This window comes from Equus caballus, chromosome 8 (genome assembly GCF_041296265.1).
Source record: "Equus caballus isolate H_3958 breed thoroughbred chromosome 8, TB-T2T, whole genome shotgun sequence".
Classification (NCBI taxonomy): domain Eukaryota; kingdom Metazoa; phylum Chordata; class Mammalia; order Perissodactyla; family Equidae; genus Equus; species Equus caballus.
Genome location: NC_091691.1, coordinates 51,870,162 through 51,888,276, shown reverse-complemented (window position 1 = coordinate 51,888,276; position 18,115 = coordinate 51,870,162). Strand labels below are relative to the sequence as shown.

General features: G+C 39.2%; 1 protein-coding gene across 15 annotated transcripts in view; it reads left to right on the top strand.

Moving 5' to 3' along the window:
* MYOM1 (myomesin 1) overlaps positions 1-18,115 on the top strand; it is a 158,720-nt gene that overhangs the window by 24,657 nt on the left and 115,948 nt on the right. For 10 of the 15 annotated variants that reach the window (XM_070220797.1, XM_023647557.2, XM_070220789.1 and 7 more), the window contains 2 exons: positions 4,887-4,937; positions 8,828-9,153. In XM_070220797.1, coding sequence (XP_070076898.1) covers positions 8,855-9,153 — 299 coding nt within the window. In that variant the 5' untranslated portion in view covers positions 4,887-4,937; positions 8,828-8,854. Of the gene's footprint in view, positions 1-4,530; positions 4,938-8,827; positions 9,154-18,115 lie in introns of those variants that run through there. The other 5 variants (XM_070220800.1, XM_023647558.2, XM_070220801.1 and 2 more) reach the window with 2 other exon arrangements.

The following is an 18,115-nucleotide window of genomic DNA, read 5'->3' as shown; positions in this document are numbered from 1 at the left end:
ATTCTTTCTTTACCCCAACCTTTTGCTGTTTTTACTATTATATGCCTTGGGGAGGGTATTTTAGCAATGATAAAGTTGTGCGTTCAGTTAACTTCGTTTATCTGTAAATCTGAAACCATTCCCATGTCTGGGAAGTTCTCAGCAATTATTTCTTTGAACAAGCTCTCTGCTCCTTTCTCCCTCTCTTTTCTCTCTGGGATCCCTATAATCTTTATGTTGCTTTGCCTAATTGAGTCGGATATTTCTCAAAGAATTCCTTTTTTTTTTAATCTTAGTTCTGTCTTCTCCTCCACGTGTAGAATTTCTACATTTTTATCCTCAAGAAGACTAATTCTTTCCTCCATAAGATTAGTTCAAGGGGCTGACCCGGTGGCACAGCAGTTAAGTTCACACGTTCCACTTCTCGGCAGCCCAGGGTTACCTGGTTTAGATCCTGGGTGCAGACATGGCACCGCTTGGCAAAAAGCCATACTGTGGTTGGTGTCCCATGTATACAGCAGAGGAAGATGGGCATGGATGTTAGCTCAGGGCCAGTCTTCCTCAGCAAAAAGAGGAGGATTGGCAATAGTTAGCTCAGGGCTGATCTTCCTCAAAAAAAAAAAAAGATCAGTTCTATTTCTTAATGATTCTAGGTTATTTATTTCATTAATTGTTTTTCATATCCAGAATTTCTGCTTGATTTATTTTTTATAGTTTCAGTCTCTTTGGTGAAGTGATTCATTTTATTGCTGAGCTCCTTGAATTGTCTTTCTGTGTTTTCTTGTAAGTCATTGAGTTTCCTTATGATGGCTATTTTGAATTCTCTGTCCTTTAGGTTGTATATTTCTGTGTCTTCAGTGTTGGTTTCTGGAGAATTGTCAGTTCTCCTTCTGGTCTGAATTGTTGCTGCAGTTTCTCATGGTGTTTATTGAACTAATCTTTTGTTGGAGCATTTGTGGTATTCTAAGGATGCAGATTCCCCCTGCTACCACTAGTGGGGAGCAGGAGCAGTGTTTCTGGCCCCACCCCATCTGCTGGAAGCTGTGAGGATATTATGGGTGCTTTCCCCAGCCTGGGATGTGTTCAGGCACTTGTGTCAACCGTCCTTGTTTGACAGGGTTTCCTCACTAGTTAGGATCACTCTTTGGTGCCTCAGGGGTGCTCTGAGCTCCCCTTCCCCACCAGAAAGTGATCACCAATGGACTCAAAGCTGCTGCAGCTATTCCTGCAGGTGCCCGACCCGTTCCCTCTTTGGGAGCGCTGCTGCACTGTGAGCACTTGTGCATGCCTGGGAAGTGTTTGTCCCAACATGAAAATCTGCTGAGGCCCCTATTTACAATCTGCAGTCCACAGGTCACTGTGCTTGGTGGATGGGGCTTCCTTCCTGGGACCTGAGCTATGGCTGCTCCTTTATGGCACAGGGGCATGGTAGGCTCTCTCTCTCCACCAGGAGAGCTACCATGAGCGTGGGCTAAGGGTTACCGCCTCCTTCTCTTAGGGTTGCCCCATTGTGTGTTTCCACTTTCTGAGCACTTGCACCAGGTTGGGAGAGCGTTCGTGTGCATTCACAGGGCTACCCAGGGAGAGCAGGGTGTGCTCACCTATCTCTGCCACTTCCTGGGGGGCCAGTCCATCCACCCTCAGATGTGTAGATGCGTATGTCTCTCTGGCATCCTATTGTGCTGTGTGGGCTTCCTCTGTTGGTCAGTGAATGTCCATTTAGTTGTAGTTCAAAAGGAAGAAAGGGGAAGAGACGAAGGGAACAGCTCACTCCACCATTGCTGATGTCACCTCACTTATACACTTTTTAAAAAGTATTTTGCATTAGATGATTTTTTGGGAAGCTTGAAATTAGCAGTTGACCAGCATTCCATTAAGTTTTCAGAATAATTACACATCTATAAGGGCAAGATGATTGACAGAATGATTATACATCTATGAGGGAATTGTGATTAAATCATAATAATTGATATGTATGAACCCAATTAAATTTTTCTTCTTTAATTTTAGTTTTATTATACAATACACCACTGTATGTGGTTTATTAGCTGGATAGTTATATTTTGGATAACTATGTGTTACAAAAGTTTGAACCCAGATCATGCTAGAGCAGAAAGATTACTTAGGAGACTTGGTCAGGTCTAGCTCATTTTTTTTTTTTTTTTTTGAGGACGATTAGCCCTGAGCTAACATCTGCCACCAATCCTTCTCTTTTTGCTGAGGAAGACTGGCCCTGAGCCAACATCCGTGTCCATTTTCCTCTACTTTATATGTGGGACACCTGCCACAGCATGGCTTAATAAGCAGTGCATAGGTCTGCACCTGGGATCCCAACTGGCAAACCCCAGGCCACCAAAGCAGAACGTGTGAACTTAACCACTGCACCACCAGGCCAGGCCCATAGCTCATACTTCTTTTGTCAAATCTTATTGTATATTTGTTTGAAATAAACTCTTTCGCTTTCACTGGGATCCTCAGTGTCAATGAATAAATGATATTTTCGTTTTTCCGCAAGTGTGTGTGGACTTCTCTTATTTTGCATTTTTAACAGAGATCAAAGTTCAGTAAATATTTTAATCTATTGATATTTGTAGCCAGTACATCTTGATCTAATACATAATTGTCTGTTACATAGGAAATACAACTAAAACTCTTCTTTGGAATAGTTCTTCCCTCTAACGGACATTATTGGCACATGGCTCACTCTATCTATCTGTCGTCTATACACACACACACGCACACACACACACACACACACGGTTAAATGGTTGAAAGGCAATATAGTATGAAATATAGGAGGCTGGGCTCTGTGTAGAACAGACCTAGGTTTGAATCTCTGTCACATTCTAGTTGTCTGACTTTAAAAATATTAATCTCTTTAAATCTCAATTTTGCAATCTATAAGATGTTTTTACATGTGCGTGATGATCAAATAAGATGCTGTAAAGCAGTTAGCATTAATGCCTGCATATAGGAAATGGTCATTCAATATTAGCTAGTACGATGATGATTCATATCTCTTATTTTTGTTTATTTTTCCCCTTTCCTGCTTCAAGAAGATTTGAAGCAACTTACCATGTTCTTTAGAGAAAAGGCTCACTGGGAACCATTCCAGTGGCTGGTGGGTAAAACTCAGAAGAACCACTGCCATTCTGTATCGGATGTTTAGAGAACAAATGGATACTTGGAGAACATAAAGCTTGGAAAATTCTCCTATGGATTCCAGACAGCTAAAATGTCCATGTGCACACTAACGGGGTGTGTATTTAGATAAAGAAATGCCAGGTTGAATGTGATCAGAACTAAGTGAAAAGCATTCTTTTATATACTTTGGGGAGCTCAGAAGCTGACCCTCAGTTATGTGTGGAGACCTATATTGCTCTTCAAAAACTTATTTCAAAATATCTAGTTTCTTATAAACAAAGTGTCACTGGAGGAAGGATACAGCAATGCACGACAAAAAGTACATGGGGTTTGGAACCCAAATATCTCTGAATGAATGGCATTTCTGTCATTTACTAGCTGTGTGCTCTTTGGCAAATGACTTTGCCTCTTGAAGCCTCAGTTTCCTCAGCTATAAAATGAAGCTAGTGATACCTACCTTACAGGCTATTATGAGAACTAAATGAGATCATGTATATAAAGTGCCTATCACAGTGTCTCGCATTTGATAGGTCCTTAACAGTGTTAACTGCAGTTATCATCAAGAAAGGAATTGTACAGTAGACTACAATATTGGGTCTGTTCAATATTTGATAGATACAAGTGATCTGTACTCAGTTGATGTGATATCACTGTAATATCATGTCAGAACATAACCTGCTCAATACATATAATCTGAACAGTGAGCTTTTAAATTGCTACTATCAGTAATGATAGCTGACATTTACTGAGTCTTATTATACGGCAATCACTAAGTCAAGTGCTTTCTCTGCATTATCACATTTAATCTCCACAGCAGTCCCATAATTTGGATGGTATTATCCCCGTTTTATACAGAAGGAAAATGATGCTCAGGGAGGAGAAATAAAATGCTTGACGTTGCATGGCTATTAAGTGCCACCAATGGGCTGGAATCTAGGTCTGGTCTGAGTCCAAAGGGCAGGCTCTAACCACCAGGTTATACCACCTCTTAATTAGTTACAGGGTCCAAAAAACAAAGGAAGAGAATGTCTTGTTATGTAGACTGACCCTACTCTTGACTTTAGGAAAGATGAAACATGTTGCTTCTCAAAGGCTTTAGTTAATCAACAGGGAATCAAATATTCAAACTTGAAGCTATGACCTACTTTGAAAATTTTCCTGAAATGAGAGAAATGGTGAGTGTGTATCATCAAGCCAAAATTGCCACCACGTGTAACCCATTCCTTACTCAGTTTGCCTCTAGTTAGCCTCAAGATCTTTTCTCACGTTGTGTCTTTTAGATGTACTATACATGTGTTATGGGCAGCACATCCAGAACCATATCTTGGCATTAAAATTCCATGAAGTCCATTTTGGGAATCAGATTACTACACCTATTTTTAGCTCTCAACCCAAACCACTCTTTCCATTACTCTTTTAAATATCCAGTGATAAAGTGTTATTGAAAATCGCTCTTATAACCAAATAAAAATCCTACCTTTGGTTTAATCAGGCCAGACCCATAGACCAGCATTAATGTAATTACATTACAGAGGCAGCTACCAGCCAGTGCCTCTGGGCCTCTTGTTTTAGGACTACCCTCCCCATTTGCTGCTATATTTATCTGCCTTCTTGGCCATAAAAGGCTGGCTGTGTGGCTCTGACATTCTACTGCCTGACCACATGCATTATTTTTGAACTGGCCCCCAGGATCCTGTCTTTAGCCCTGCCTCTTAACTTTTTCTTGGATTCAACTTCTGTGGGCTTTTCATTCTCTCATCCAGCTCCACGGCCACATCGGAACATTTCCACCACCATCACTCCTTTGGAAACTGGTAAGTGTAATATTGAGGCAGAAGACTGCACTTCATATTTTATGTGCTTAACAGCACTGCAGTGTGTGTGGTTTCTTTCTATCTTTTGAGCTCAGCAGCTTTCTCAAAGTGATGTCAGAATACCAGAGAAATAGGAAAGCAGAGCCCCTGGGAAGGAAGACAAGAGCAGCAGGGTGCCACTGTTTGCTGGCACAGCTATTCTCTCAGATGACTGTATTTGTTTAAATTAAGCTACTGTTCCTGGAACTATAAGGAGATAATGTGTGTCTCAGATGGAACTGTAAGTGTGAGTTAAGTACTCTTTCCAAGTTACAGTTCAACGGTTTGGTTGAAATCTAGAATGGGTGAGGTGACAGGAAATCATGTGTTTTCTCTGTTTCATATGCCTATGAGACTCCTCAATTACAAATTAGACCAAAAGGTGGTAAATTAACTTTGAAGTCTCTAGTTTTTAATTCAGTGATTTTTGCTCTGATGATGCCATGTAGGTAAGTGTCAGAGTGCCTTATTATCTTCCTAACCTGAAAATGGTTAATATTTAATGAAAAATGGTAAATGAAATGGTTAATATTTCAGTGGCAATGTAGATCCCTACAAAACCATCCTAAAGTTAACACTTTGTGTGAGTAATTTTAATCAGCTTTTGGCCTCTAACGCCTGTACAAAAGTTTCATGTCAGGATTACACCTATGGACTTAGTAGTTCTTCCTAAATTCCCAAATTATTTTCAGGAAGAAAATGCAGATCTTAAAGGAACAGAAGACAACCAAACCAGCTTTCCTCCCAACACGCTCTAGCTTTCATGTGTTGGGGATAATCTTGGCTTACTTGATGGAGAGAAGGTAGTTGTACCTTCGTTCCAGAGGTCAGAGCTATGACAACCAGCTGTTGACTTAAAGCCAAACCTTGTTTACTTGTGATACATTATCTATGTGCTTGGAATATTAAATGTTATAAAAATATATAAATGAGGAAAATAGAAACAAAAAGAGTGGAGAAAAGAATTAGGGCAAGATATTTAAAGATTTATCTTTAAAACTTAAAGATATTTAAACATTTTATTTTATTTTGTGAAAATAACAGCATTTCAAATCATCTGGGTTGTGAATTTAGCTTGTAATGTATTACCTAGGAAGGTCATTCATTATTTATTTGGACACCATCAAATAACATTTCCCCCCGCAGTGTAGTATGTATCACTACAGAAACTTATCTAATATCTTTATAACTGCCTAATATAATATACTTTTATATTAATATATTCCAACCTTTCTGATTTATCAAAATTTATCTAACAATTATTCATTACACATGATAATTATTTTGTATATTTTAGAACAGAAAATAGCAATCTATTTAAAGGTTGAAGAAAAGTTGCTGGCTAGTAGCTATTTTTTTCCTCTTGGGAAATGCCATGTAGACTGATATCCTCCATGAGCCCTAAGATAAATATTTCTGGAGTGAAGTTTGCTGTATTTTCTTCTCTATGGAATACATGCTGACTTTTAAAATCGTTTAAATAAAAATTAGATTTAAACTTGACAAAAAATATGGAAAGTTTAGAAGGATTCACTCCTCATTTACAATAAAAAAAAAGAGATTTAGAAAAAACTGATTACTTTGCACCTAATTTTACTTGTAAAATTTAAAAATAACACTTCAGAACCTGCACAAAGGCATTAAAAATTGGAGGGAGAGGGCTCCCGTAAAACTATCACTTCATCCAGGGTTGTCAGCATGATTGACGGGCTCCGTGTCAGTGGACAAGTTATTCAAGAAAGCTAGTGCAGTATGAAGACTCCCCACCCTATGCTAAGCAAACATACCTTTGACTTTCAGTAGAACTGTTAGCTCAAGTTCATAATGCAAACTGCTACACTGATGGCTGATTTTCTTCTTTATGTAGGAAGACTAGTAGCATTCATATTCTCCATGGAGCAAATAATTTTTCTGGTTTGACACTATAGGTTTTTGAAGTGTTTGTGAGATTTGAGAGAGCTTGTTTTATGATAATATTACCTTACTCCAAGGTTCAGTGCTAGGACTTCCATTTGCCATCATTCTCATCTATTTTTTTGGCTTTTAAATACCATCTATATGCTGATGACTCCCAAATATAGGTCTCCATCCTGGACCTTTACCCTGTACTCCAAAGTCGCATATCCAGCTACTCACTTAACATCTCCACTTGGATGTCTGGCAGGTATCTCAAATGTAGACTGTCTCAAATCAATCTCCTATTCTTCTTCCATCCTGAGCTACTGCTTTCTTACACTCCTGCCCATTTCAGTTCATGGCAACTTCAGTCTTCCAACTACTCAGGCAAAAACCTTGGGGCCATCTCTCATTCCTCTCTGTCTTTCACACCCTAATTTCAGAACTTCCAGCAAGTGCTATTGGCTCTACCTGCAAAACATACAGAGTCTGAGCACTTCTCACCCTTCCACTGCTACTGCTAACTTCTCTAGCCTGGACTACTGCAATGGCTTTTGTATTCATTTGCTAGGGCTACTATAACAAAGTATCATATACTGGGTGGTTTAAATAACAGAAATTTACTTTCTCATAATTCTGGAGGCTACAAATCTGAGATCAAGGTGTTAGCTGGGTTGGTTTTTTCTGAGGCCTCTCTCCTTGGGTTGTAGATGGGTGTCTTTTTCTTGTGTCTTCACACAGTCTTCCCTCTATATATGTACGTATCTGTGTCCTAATTTCCTCTTCTCATGGGGACGTGGTCATATTGGATGAGAGCCCACCTTAATGATGTCATTTTACCTTAATTTCCCCTGTAAAGACCTATCTCCAAAAAGAGTCACATTTTGAAGTACTGTCGGTTAAGTCTTCAACATACGAATTTTGAAGGGATGTAACTCAGCCTACAACATCCTTCTAATTGGTCTCCTGGCTTTTACTCTTGTCCCTCAACAGTCTATTCTTCAGACATCAGTGAGAGTGATTCTCAGCTCAGAACCTTCCAATGGCTTCTCAACCTTCAGAAAAAAAGACAAAGTCCTTATAGTCACCTATAGGACCCTATACTATCTGCTCTTTCCCCCTCACTCCCCTCATCTCTCTGTCATCGTCCCCTATACCTCTCCCTGTACCCCCTCACTTCATGCAGGCTCACTGGTCTATTTACTATTCCTGGAGTACAAAGGTTCACACCCCAGTGCCTTTGCAATGGTCTTCCATCCGGATCACTCTTCCCCCCAGATATTCTCATGCTCAGATGTCACTTTCAAGCTCAGAAGCCATCCCTAATGAGGCTGTTTAAAATTGCATCTGCTCCCCTTTCCTGTTTTATTTTCCTCTATAGCATTTAGCTCATTCCAACAAACCTTATACTTATTTGTTTTCTCTATTGTCCATTTCCTGCAATAGAATATAAGATTCTATGTAAGGTTCTCAGAGCAGGGATTTTGTTTGTTTTGTTCATCTCCGTATTTCCTGTGCTGGAATAGTGCCAGGCTCGTTGTAGGTGCTCAGTAGTTATTTGCTGAATGAAAAACACATTGGCTGTACACAGACTCTCCGTCATTACATAGTCTCCCAGATGAAGCCCCTATCAGAATGAAATGCAGGAAATTATAATATGTTTTATGGAAGGTCTGAGGAAAAAGCACAATAGCTAGAGTAACGAAACTTTGTAAAGACCTCCTAGATATTAAAAAAGAAAGACGAAGAAGAGGAAGGCACAATGACAGGAGGGAGCACATCTGGGCCATGAAGCAGGCAGTTTACTGAGTAACCATTTAAGCAAACCTTCACATCATTTTCCACTTTCTCTTTGGAAAAGATAAGAGTATTAATTTTTACACGTTGGTTTAGATGACTTGTTCTGTGGAATTTGTTCCTTAACAGTTCACTCAAAAATTGTTGCTTTCTTATAGATTGCCTTGTTCCCTCAAGGGCACGTGATGTCTCTCCCGTTTTATCAGAAATTCCACCAGCACTATGATCGCAGCTACCGCAACAAGGACCTTCGCACCACCATGAGCCAGTACCACCAGGAGAAGAAGAGGTCTGCCATCTACACTCATGGCTCCGCGGCCTACAGCAGCCGCTCCTCTGCCGCCCACCGCCAGGAATCCGAAGCCTTTAGCCGGGCGACCAGCGCCTCCTACCAGCAGCAGACCTCCCTGGCCACTCAGTCCGCCCTTGCAACTGCAGTCAGCCGGAAGGCGGCCTCAGCCTATGATTATGGCTACTCCCACGGGTATGTCAAAAGCATCCTTCCGACCTTAGGACAAAGGCGGATTCTTGGAATAACCCCCCCACAGCATGTTTTTCTTTCTTCTTAAATCTGGCAGCCCTCCATTTAAACCAGGTGGGGGGAAAGACCATGTGTTTGGGAGACCTGGGACTTAGGTCTACCTCTTTCACTTTGCCTTCTTTTTGAGTTTCACGAAGAGCTTTGCGGTCACACTGGGCTGTCTTTCTCGAATTGCCAACTGTGATATTGCTAGAAGCAGAGAAGTTTTGCCACAGGTTGCATTCGACATTAAGTGGCCGCAGAGCCAGAAAATATCATTTCAACACTCACAGCAGGTTTCCTGGCCCTCCGAATGTTCTGCTTAGATGAGGGGCCAGGATAAAATGTAAAATTTGCAGGTCACAGCAGCCCAAACTACAGCAGGGATGTGTTCCATTTTCTCACTATCTGAAAGCCAGTGTTAAAACTCGAAGCTATTATTGAAGCAGCAAATATTTTCTATAGCTGGAGCATTTTATAAAAACATGGCTCTATCTCAGTCAGCCTAAGAGTACCAGGAACAAACCCGTATTCTGGCAAAATTAGATTTATCAACCCATTGCAATGAGGGAGACCACACACTAGAGGAGAAGAGAGAGTGTGGATAGGATTCTAGGAAGAGTGGAGCTTACATGCAGGTCTGGTCTGCAAAGCAAACCCAGGGTCCTGTTTCTTTAGAAATAGTAAAGTTAAGGTAAATGTGGGCTGTTGTCTCCAGAAACGCCTTATGGGGAGCTCAGCACCTGGGCTGGGAATCAAGGCTGCTTCTCTGTGTCGACAGCGACTGAGGTCCTCCAGGCAAGAGTGCATGTCTCGTTCTTACTGATAGCATTTCAGACAGCAGGCTCACTGGTAGTCTTAGATTTGGAGAAGAAAGTTTCTCAGTGAGTCTGTGGTCGCTCAAAGAACGAGGTTATCACAACACTTTACATCAGCAACGTCCCTGGGAGACGTTGCTTCCTGTGAACTTTGCAGGTGGCTGCTCTGTGTCTGTTGCTCCAGCCTGAAGAATGCTGGGCAGAAGGTACTTTCTCAGTCCAAGCCAATTTTTATTCTCTCAACATTCAGAATGAAATGGTTCATGAGGATTAAAAAACACACACAAGATACATGTGATTTCATTAAAAATCTATCTATAGTCCTCAGAAAGAACTGCTAAACTTCAAAGTGTAAAAATTTCTGGGCTGTGTGGTAAATAACCACCTGCTGCCTTGAATTCTCCTTTTCAAAGCATCAGGCATAGGTTGCATTTCATGTTAGAAACAAAATTTAATTTTAAGTCTTATAAAATTTGAGTCCACAAAATACCTGTTAGGGCAACTGGAGAAGGTATTTATTTCTGGGAATTAAAAAAGTTATTGAGGAAATAATACAGTGGTTCGTATGAGTAGAAGTGAGGGTGATTTCCGAAGGCAGAGATTCCTGAATCTTTGTGGGGTTTAAGCAGCACCTGAACTATGACTGTCCTTTCTTAGGCACTGACAGTGACCTCTTGGGAGCTTCTGCTATGTTCAGTAACAGAGCCAGAGTCTGCTGGGGTTTACCTGGAATGTATGATGACAACGTTCTGAAATTCCATTTAAAATGGAACAGGACCATTTTGCAATCTCATTTTCAGCCATGGGGTATTCATAAGGACCTCACATTGGCTGCAAATATGGAAATATTGTCACTGAGACAAATTCATTTCTTTTAGCACTTGCTTCAAATGAACTGCCTTCCAAAGGAAAGTTGGGAGGAATTAACACCATGTGTACACAACAGCATTATTTTGTTCTCCTGAAGAATGTTCCATAGATGCATTTAAGAGCCTCATTTAGGAAAGCAGCTGTCTTGTAATAGAGGAGGATTAAATATCCTCTATTAATATTAAATATTTAAATATCCATTTTTCTGGATTGTCTGTGCTGAATCTATAGAGGATGGGTTGTTAACTCCTTGTGTACTTATTTCATTTCCCCAATGCTATAGAGTCTATAGGATTTTATGAATTTTTACATTTAAGAGATTTTTACTTCTTCAACTCTACTGCTAAATTTTATGTTAAAATTATTTTAATTTTATACAAATTCTTCTTTTAACCACGTGTGCAATATTCATAAATATTCATAATCTGATATATCAAACATTAGTAATTGAATCTTTGAGCATTTTTATATTTTATTCAGAAAACACTTACTCTATATAATCTTTGAAATACTTAGCCATTTTAGCTATAAAGAGTCTCAGACAATAAACTTTCTATAGGAAATGAAGCTGTAATTATTTTTCTGTATTCAACCTCACATCTTGTTCTTTCCTGCTATGTATGTATTTATATAGGTAGCTAGGTATTTATTAATGCCTTGCTATATTTGAACGCTTTGGACTTCTTGTTAGAAACAAGTTGACCTGGAAACAAGGGAGGGGAAAAAAATGCCATATTTTTCCCTTTGTGTAATGCAACATAAAAGAAAAGAAAGCCAACCTAATCCTGGGGGGTATTTTAGTTTTTCTTTTTTTAGACCTGGAGCTAACAGGTGCAGATAATATTCTTTGAACATTTCAAAATCTTCGTACTTCCTTTAGGTTATATTTTCACTTTTTCAAAATGGATTGCCTGCTAAATGAAATATCTTTCTTTGGATTGCGAGTAGTGTTGTTGATTAAAACTTGTAGGGTTGGAAATGCAATTCTGTGGAATGTGTGTAAGCACTAGGCTTGATCTATTTTTAGCTTCTGCTTTGTAGTTAGATGTTCAGTGGTAAAGTGGAAACTATGGAGATTTATATGTGCTCAGGGCTTGGCTGACCTCAGTAAGTCTTAAGAACAATGGCTTGTTCGGCATCAGTGTGGTTATAGCACAGATCAGTTACCAATTGCATTCTGAGCCAAGAGTTATAAAATAAATTCTGAAAGGCTTATTCTAAATGCCTTTATTCTTAGTCACAGTGAGGAAAAAACCCCCTAAATTAAAAAAAGTAATTCAGGAAAACAAATGACACAAGATTATTGTTTTATGCTAGTAATTCACAAATAGTATCAGGGATTAAAGGAGAAATGGTACTCATGACCACTTTGCAACCATTAGGCAAGGGTTCTTAACCTCTGTCCATGAATAGGTTTCAACAGAGTCTCGGATGATCTGAAATTATGTGCAAAATTAAGCACAGATGAGAATTTTTTTGCTGAGAAGTGCCGTAGGTTTCGTCAGATTCTCAGAGAACTCAGTGACTCAACAAAAGCCAGAACCACTGCGCTAGAAAGTCTACGTATAAATACCATGTCTGGTATGTGTGACCTGAAAAATCTCTTTCTCAATTCCAATATTATAAAGAGTTAGGGTGAAATAAGGCAGACATTTACAGGGCATGTGGTATCATGGAAATCAGGGTACTTTCTTTTGACTAAGCTGACTCACACATTAAGATGGAAATAATAAACGGAACATTTTGTTATAATGAATAACTTTCAAAACCAGAGAACAACGCAACAGTTCTTGGGTGACAGAAGGATTTAGAGTTGTCCTTCAACCCTCTGTGGTAATGATAGACGACTGATTGTCTGTTCCTAAATAAATTAAAATTCAGCCCATATGATACAATTCAGCATAGGATTCTCTATACCACTGTATCTTTGCAAGAACCCTGAGAAGTAGAAGCCATTATCCTCATTTTAAAAATGAGAAAATTGGAGACCAAAGAGATTAAAAGACTTTTCTTCCTTACACTAAGAATAGCGATTTGAACCTCACTCCTACCCTAAGTCCTTTGCCTTTTCCACAGGTACTCCATGCTGTTATAGTCAGCAAGAACCCTTGACCACATGACCACCATGTGTGGTCTTGCTTGTTTTTCTTGAAGCATCAATATATAGTTTTGCATTATGCCTCCTTTTATTTAAGCCATTGAGCACCAAAATAACCAAGATTTAGAGCAAGGAACAATGTATGCAAGGGCACTAATTCTAAGAAAAAAAATCCTAGGGCATTCATAGAACATGGAACCTTACAGACTCTTTAACTCCTCACTTGGAATCAGACATAGAGACTCACAAGAGGCTCTAGAAGATGCCAGTTTGGGGATGAGAAAGCTGAGGCTGGTGTGACTTGCCCAGAGCACTCTGCTTACCTTTAAATTGTGCCCTTTACCGATGTTCGTGTGATGCTGATCAGCTGCCCTCAGTTGTTGCCCAGATAGTAACCTCTTTTCAAATTGCTAGTATTTGCAAAGAACATATTATGCTCAAACCAATTCTAATTCAGACAGAAGATACCATTGCTAAAAATAGAGACCACTAAACACAGAAACCTCCATCTTTTATTGGTGGGTCTGATTACAGCAGGGACTGCAGGGGACCTGAAAAGTTGGTCCATCTCCCACCCCAATGTGATTTCAAAAGATGTTACCAAAGAAATATACTGTCTTGTGGATGTTTTTGTGTCTTGACTTCAGCTATGGGGATCAGATTGGTGTCAATTTTTACATAGCCATCTCCAGATTTTATAACATAATGGGAAGTAGATAATCTTTGGGGCAAAGAGGCCTGTGCTGATTTGCAGTTAGGCTTATGACTTTGGATAAGCTAGTTAGCTTCAGTTTCTTTATCTGTAAAATGAGGAAAATGGTTGTCCCTCAGGTTGGGAGGTCTAAAAGAGATCATCATTAGTTTAGTGTAATGGCTGGTACATGGGGAACACTCAGCGAGGTTTAGGTGTTGTTGTTCAATCATTCAATAAATATTTACTCAGTGCCTTCTGTATGCTAAGCACTGCCCTGGGTGCTAAGGATAAATTACATACAAAACTGACGAAGATTCCTGCCCTCATGGAGCATGTATTTTAGTATGGAGAGACAGGCCATAAACACTAAATTTAATAAAAAACACACTGAATTCTATATTATTCTAGAAGGTAATAAATGTTATGGAAGCAATAACAAATACAGTAATGTAACAGGGATCACGTATGTGGGGCCGAGGTGCAGGTTGGAATCTTAAATAGTGCTGTCAGGCCTCATTGAGAAGGTGATATCAGAGTAAAGACATGAAATAGCTGAGGGAGTTAACTATGAGGCTCTCTGGGGGAAAGGTACACTAGTCATCGGGAACAGCCACTGCAAGGTCTTACGGCAAGGAATAGCACTGAGGCCAGTGAAGGAATGGAGAAGTGAAGGAAAGAGTAAGTGGAGAAGATGTCAGAAAAGTAGTAGATGGAGAGGACTGATCATGTAGGGCTTTCCAGGGCATTGTAAGGACTTTTTATTCTGAGTTAAAGGTGAGGGGAAGCTGTGGCAGAGTTTTGAGCAGGAGAGTGTCATGATCTAACTTAAGTTATAAGGGGGTCACTGTGGCTGCTGTGTGGAGAATGGACTGTGGGGCACAAGCAGAAGCAGGTTACCCAGTTAGGAGGCTAATGCTGTAGGCCAGACAGGAGCAGATGCACAGTAAGAAAAGATGTGGGGCGCAATAGCCCTACTTTTGGATCTATTAGTTATTGCTGAATTCTTAATTCCACCAGATTTTTCACAGGGCTCTTCAGCTGCCTTAGCCACAGAGTTTTGAGGCTATGAAAAGACCAGTGTAGATTTTCTATATACAATGAATTTTCTGAGACTCTCTAGGCAAAATGGTGATGGTAAAACCATTTGCTTATTCTCCATTCCCAAAGATTCCAAGGAAGTACCTTGTTCTGTTGTTGGTGCTTTTTATGATATGAGGTAAGAAAAACACCGAAATAGCCACAATTATGTGGAAATTCAAACCCATCTGCAGATTCAAGTGGCTAAATCTCAATTACAAAAAATTATTGAACCAATAGACTGTTTTGGGAAATGAAGTTTGATTGGAAAGCTGCTGATATATCAAGGTTTTGTATTCTTACCTTTTTCCTTCTAGAAATAGTTCTCTAAATAAAAGTTTAATTATTATTATATAAGGAATAAGTACCATAGTTTCTGGGTAGCAAAAATCGATGCAATATTCTGGGTTTTGTCTTCCAGAATTTAAATACCAAGAAAACGATGAGTCACATTACTTCCTATATGGTGGGAGGAGGTCAGAGGAAAACCTCATGAGAGCAGAAAAGCCAGTTACTTCCTTAAAAGGCAGTTGATTTATGTTCTGAATCCCAAAGATGAACCCTGAGTCCAAGGAGATGGCCCTCATCATGCACCAATCTCTGTTTCTCTGTGCTTTACTCTACATTGAAAATGTTATTTGTCAGGCTCTTTTGCAGGTTCAATTCAAGTTTGCATGATACACGATACCCCCAAAATGGCATTAATCTTCCATAGGCAGGTAAATCATGCTGTGAGAAGGAAGGCATGTCCTTTAATAGAGTAGGAATAGAATGAGTCAGCCAAAGGTGGAGGAAGGGCAAAGTGGTTACCTCCCTGGCCTCAGAGGTGAAATGTTAACTCTGTCCTGGGCTGGCAGGGCAGTGGGTGTAACTGAGCTTCCTCGCAGAGATCTCTGAACTCTGGAAGCCCAAGGGAGCCGTTGCAACAGGCTTGACCTTTTCCACAGCAACCATTCTAGAAGAAACAAGAGAAAGCAGGAGCACCTCAAATGAAGGAGATAACGTTCATGCAACATCTAGTCAGCCATAGTGACCATCCCCAAAGTGGGGTGGGAGGTGGGTTTCTGGGCTGCTTTGTAAATAAGTTAATAAGACTAACTTTTACAAACTCTGGACAATTTTCAGTCCGCAGACTTAGACTCTATAAGACGTCTCCTGATACTATTGTCAAGTGTCCTGTATAATATAATTTCCAGGAAATATGGAGTAAACTCTTTCACTTCACTTAAAAATAGGCCGTAATCTAGTCTGATTAAATTAATTTCTAAAATAGTCAGAAATTGATAAAAAACTGAAGGGTGTTTATAGGTAAGAACCATAAAAGAGTTAAATCTTTGGGTGCTTTACCCATCCATCCTTTCTAGAACACGTGACTGTTCTACATTCAAGTTGAGAAGCGGTTCAGACCACTATGGTATTTGTTTTTAGATCATGGCTATACATTAGCTGTGGAAAGTTACTGAAAAGGAGAGTAAAATGTTACTTGTCAGTGGGAATTTAAATAATGGAAAAAATAAAGCAATAAATAGAAGGAAAAAGTGTGATAATATTCCTATTTAAGTGGTTAAAAATTTTTTTAACTAAAAATGAGACATTTCTATGACTTGAGAGAGTGAAATAGAGGGGGGGAAAAGATAAGTATCAGGTAAACAATGCAAAAATGAGAGAGAGAGAGAAAATCTGAGGGATGGTTATTTATTATGATACTACATGTAAATTTCAAGGGTGATGTTGGTCAAACTAAATTCATGCTTGTATCTTATAAGAAGCTTTTTCTGCATAGTGTATTAGCAAAAAATGGGCTCTTTTCAGCCTCCTGCTTGTCCACTAACTTTGATGTTCTCCTGAAAGCTCCATAAGTGTTCATATTGGGAAACAGGAAAATCAAAAGGTCAGTAGAAAGTGTTGAGGCTGAGATGATACCCATATCAAAGGAAGAGCATAGAACAAAACTGCTCTAAATCAAAAATAGATCCAAAAACAACCTTTCCCAAGTCCCAAAGAAAGTATTGTTTTTCAAGTTTTGCAAGGGGGGAAATGTGGCCATTAGATAAGTAGAAATGAGAAAAGAGAATCAAACTTCAAATGCTTGTTCCTGATCCTCCAGGAGACTCTGAAGATGAAAGAGATGGAACTTCAGATACCAGAAACCCTGAGGAGGAGTGGCTGACTAAGTGAGCAAAGACAGCCAAGAAGGGCAGCTCTCTAGAAGCTGAACCATGGTTCACTAAAACCACTGCCTCTTCCTCCTTTCTGGTAAACAGCTGAGCATTTTGTTTATATGCAACAGTACTAGGTTGTAAACATATAGAAAGATGCAGTTTTAAAGGAAAATTGTTAGAATAATAAAAATGAATTCAACTCTTTTATGGTAAAGTCTAATGGCAACACATAGATAATTCAGCAATCACAATTGAGCTTTAATTTTAAGCTTTTGCACATACAGCTCATCCTGGGATGTCCTACTCATCCTTCAACAACTAGCTCTTCCACAAAGGATTCCCTCATAACACCAGACAGAAATTCTCTCTCAACATTGTGAATTCAAATTTTGTTTGCACTAGTCTTTCTGCTTATCTGCCTGCCTTCCTTCTGTCCTTTCTTCTTGAATGACATAATACATGTCAGGCCTGGTGTCATTTACTCTCCTACTAAATATAAAGCTCTCAGGAAACAAGGGTCTTTAATTTATCTTCGTATTCCCCTCCCACCCCAGTGTCAAGCACAGTATTTTGCACACAGTGGCTACTGAATTAGTTTTCTGTTGAATAAATGAAATTGCTACAGAAAGTTAAAAAATAAACCTGTGAAAATTTCATTGGTCCTCTAACATATAATGCAGTTTAAAAGGCTATTGTTTAATAATATTTGAAGTCAGCTTTCTCCCGCACTTTCTAAAATATCAGCTGGATTGTATGCTAAGTTTATGTTTAACTTTCTAAAAAACTACTGGACTGTGTTCAAAATGGCTGTATCACTTTACATTGCAGAGCAGTGTATTATAAGGATTCCAGTTTAGCCACATCCTTGCCAATGCTGGTTATTTTCTGTCTTATTTATTATAGCCATTCTAGTGGGTGTGTAGTGGGGTCTCATTGTGGTTTTAATTTGCATTTACTTAGTGACTAATGATGTTGATCATCTCGTTATGTGCTTATTAGCCATTTATATCTTCTTTGGTGAAATAGCTATTCAAATCTTTTCACCATTTTTTTAAATTGGAATTTTTTCTGCTTATTATTGACTTGTCAGAGTTATTTAAATATTTTATGTGCAAGTCCTTTATTAGATATATGTTTACAAATATTTTCTCTCATTCTGTACCTTGTCTTCATTCTGTTAACAGTGTCTTTCAAAGACCACAACTTT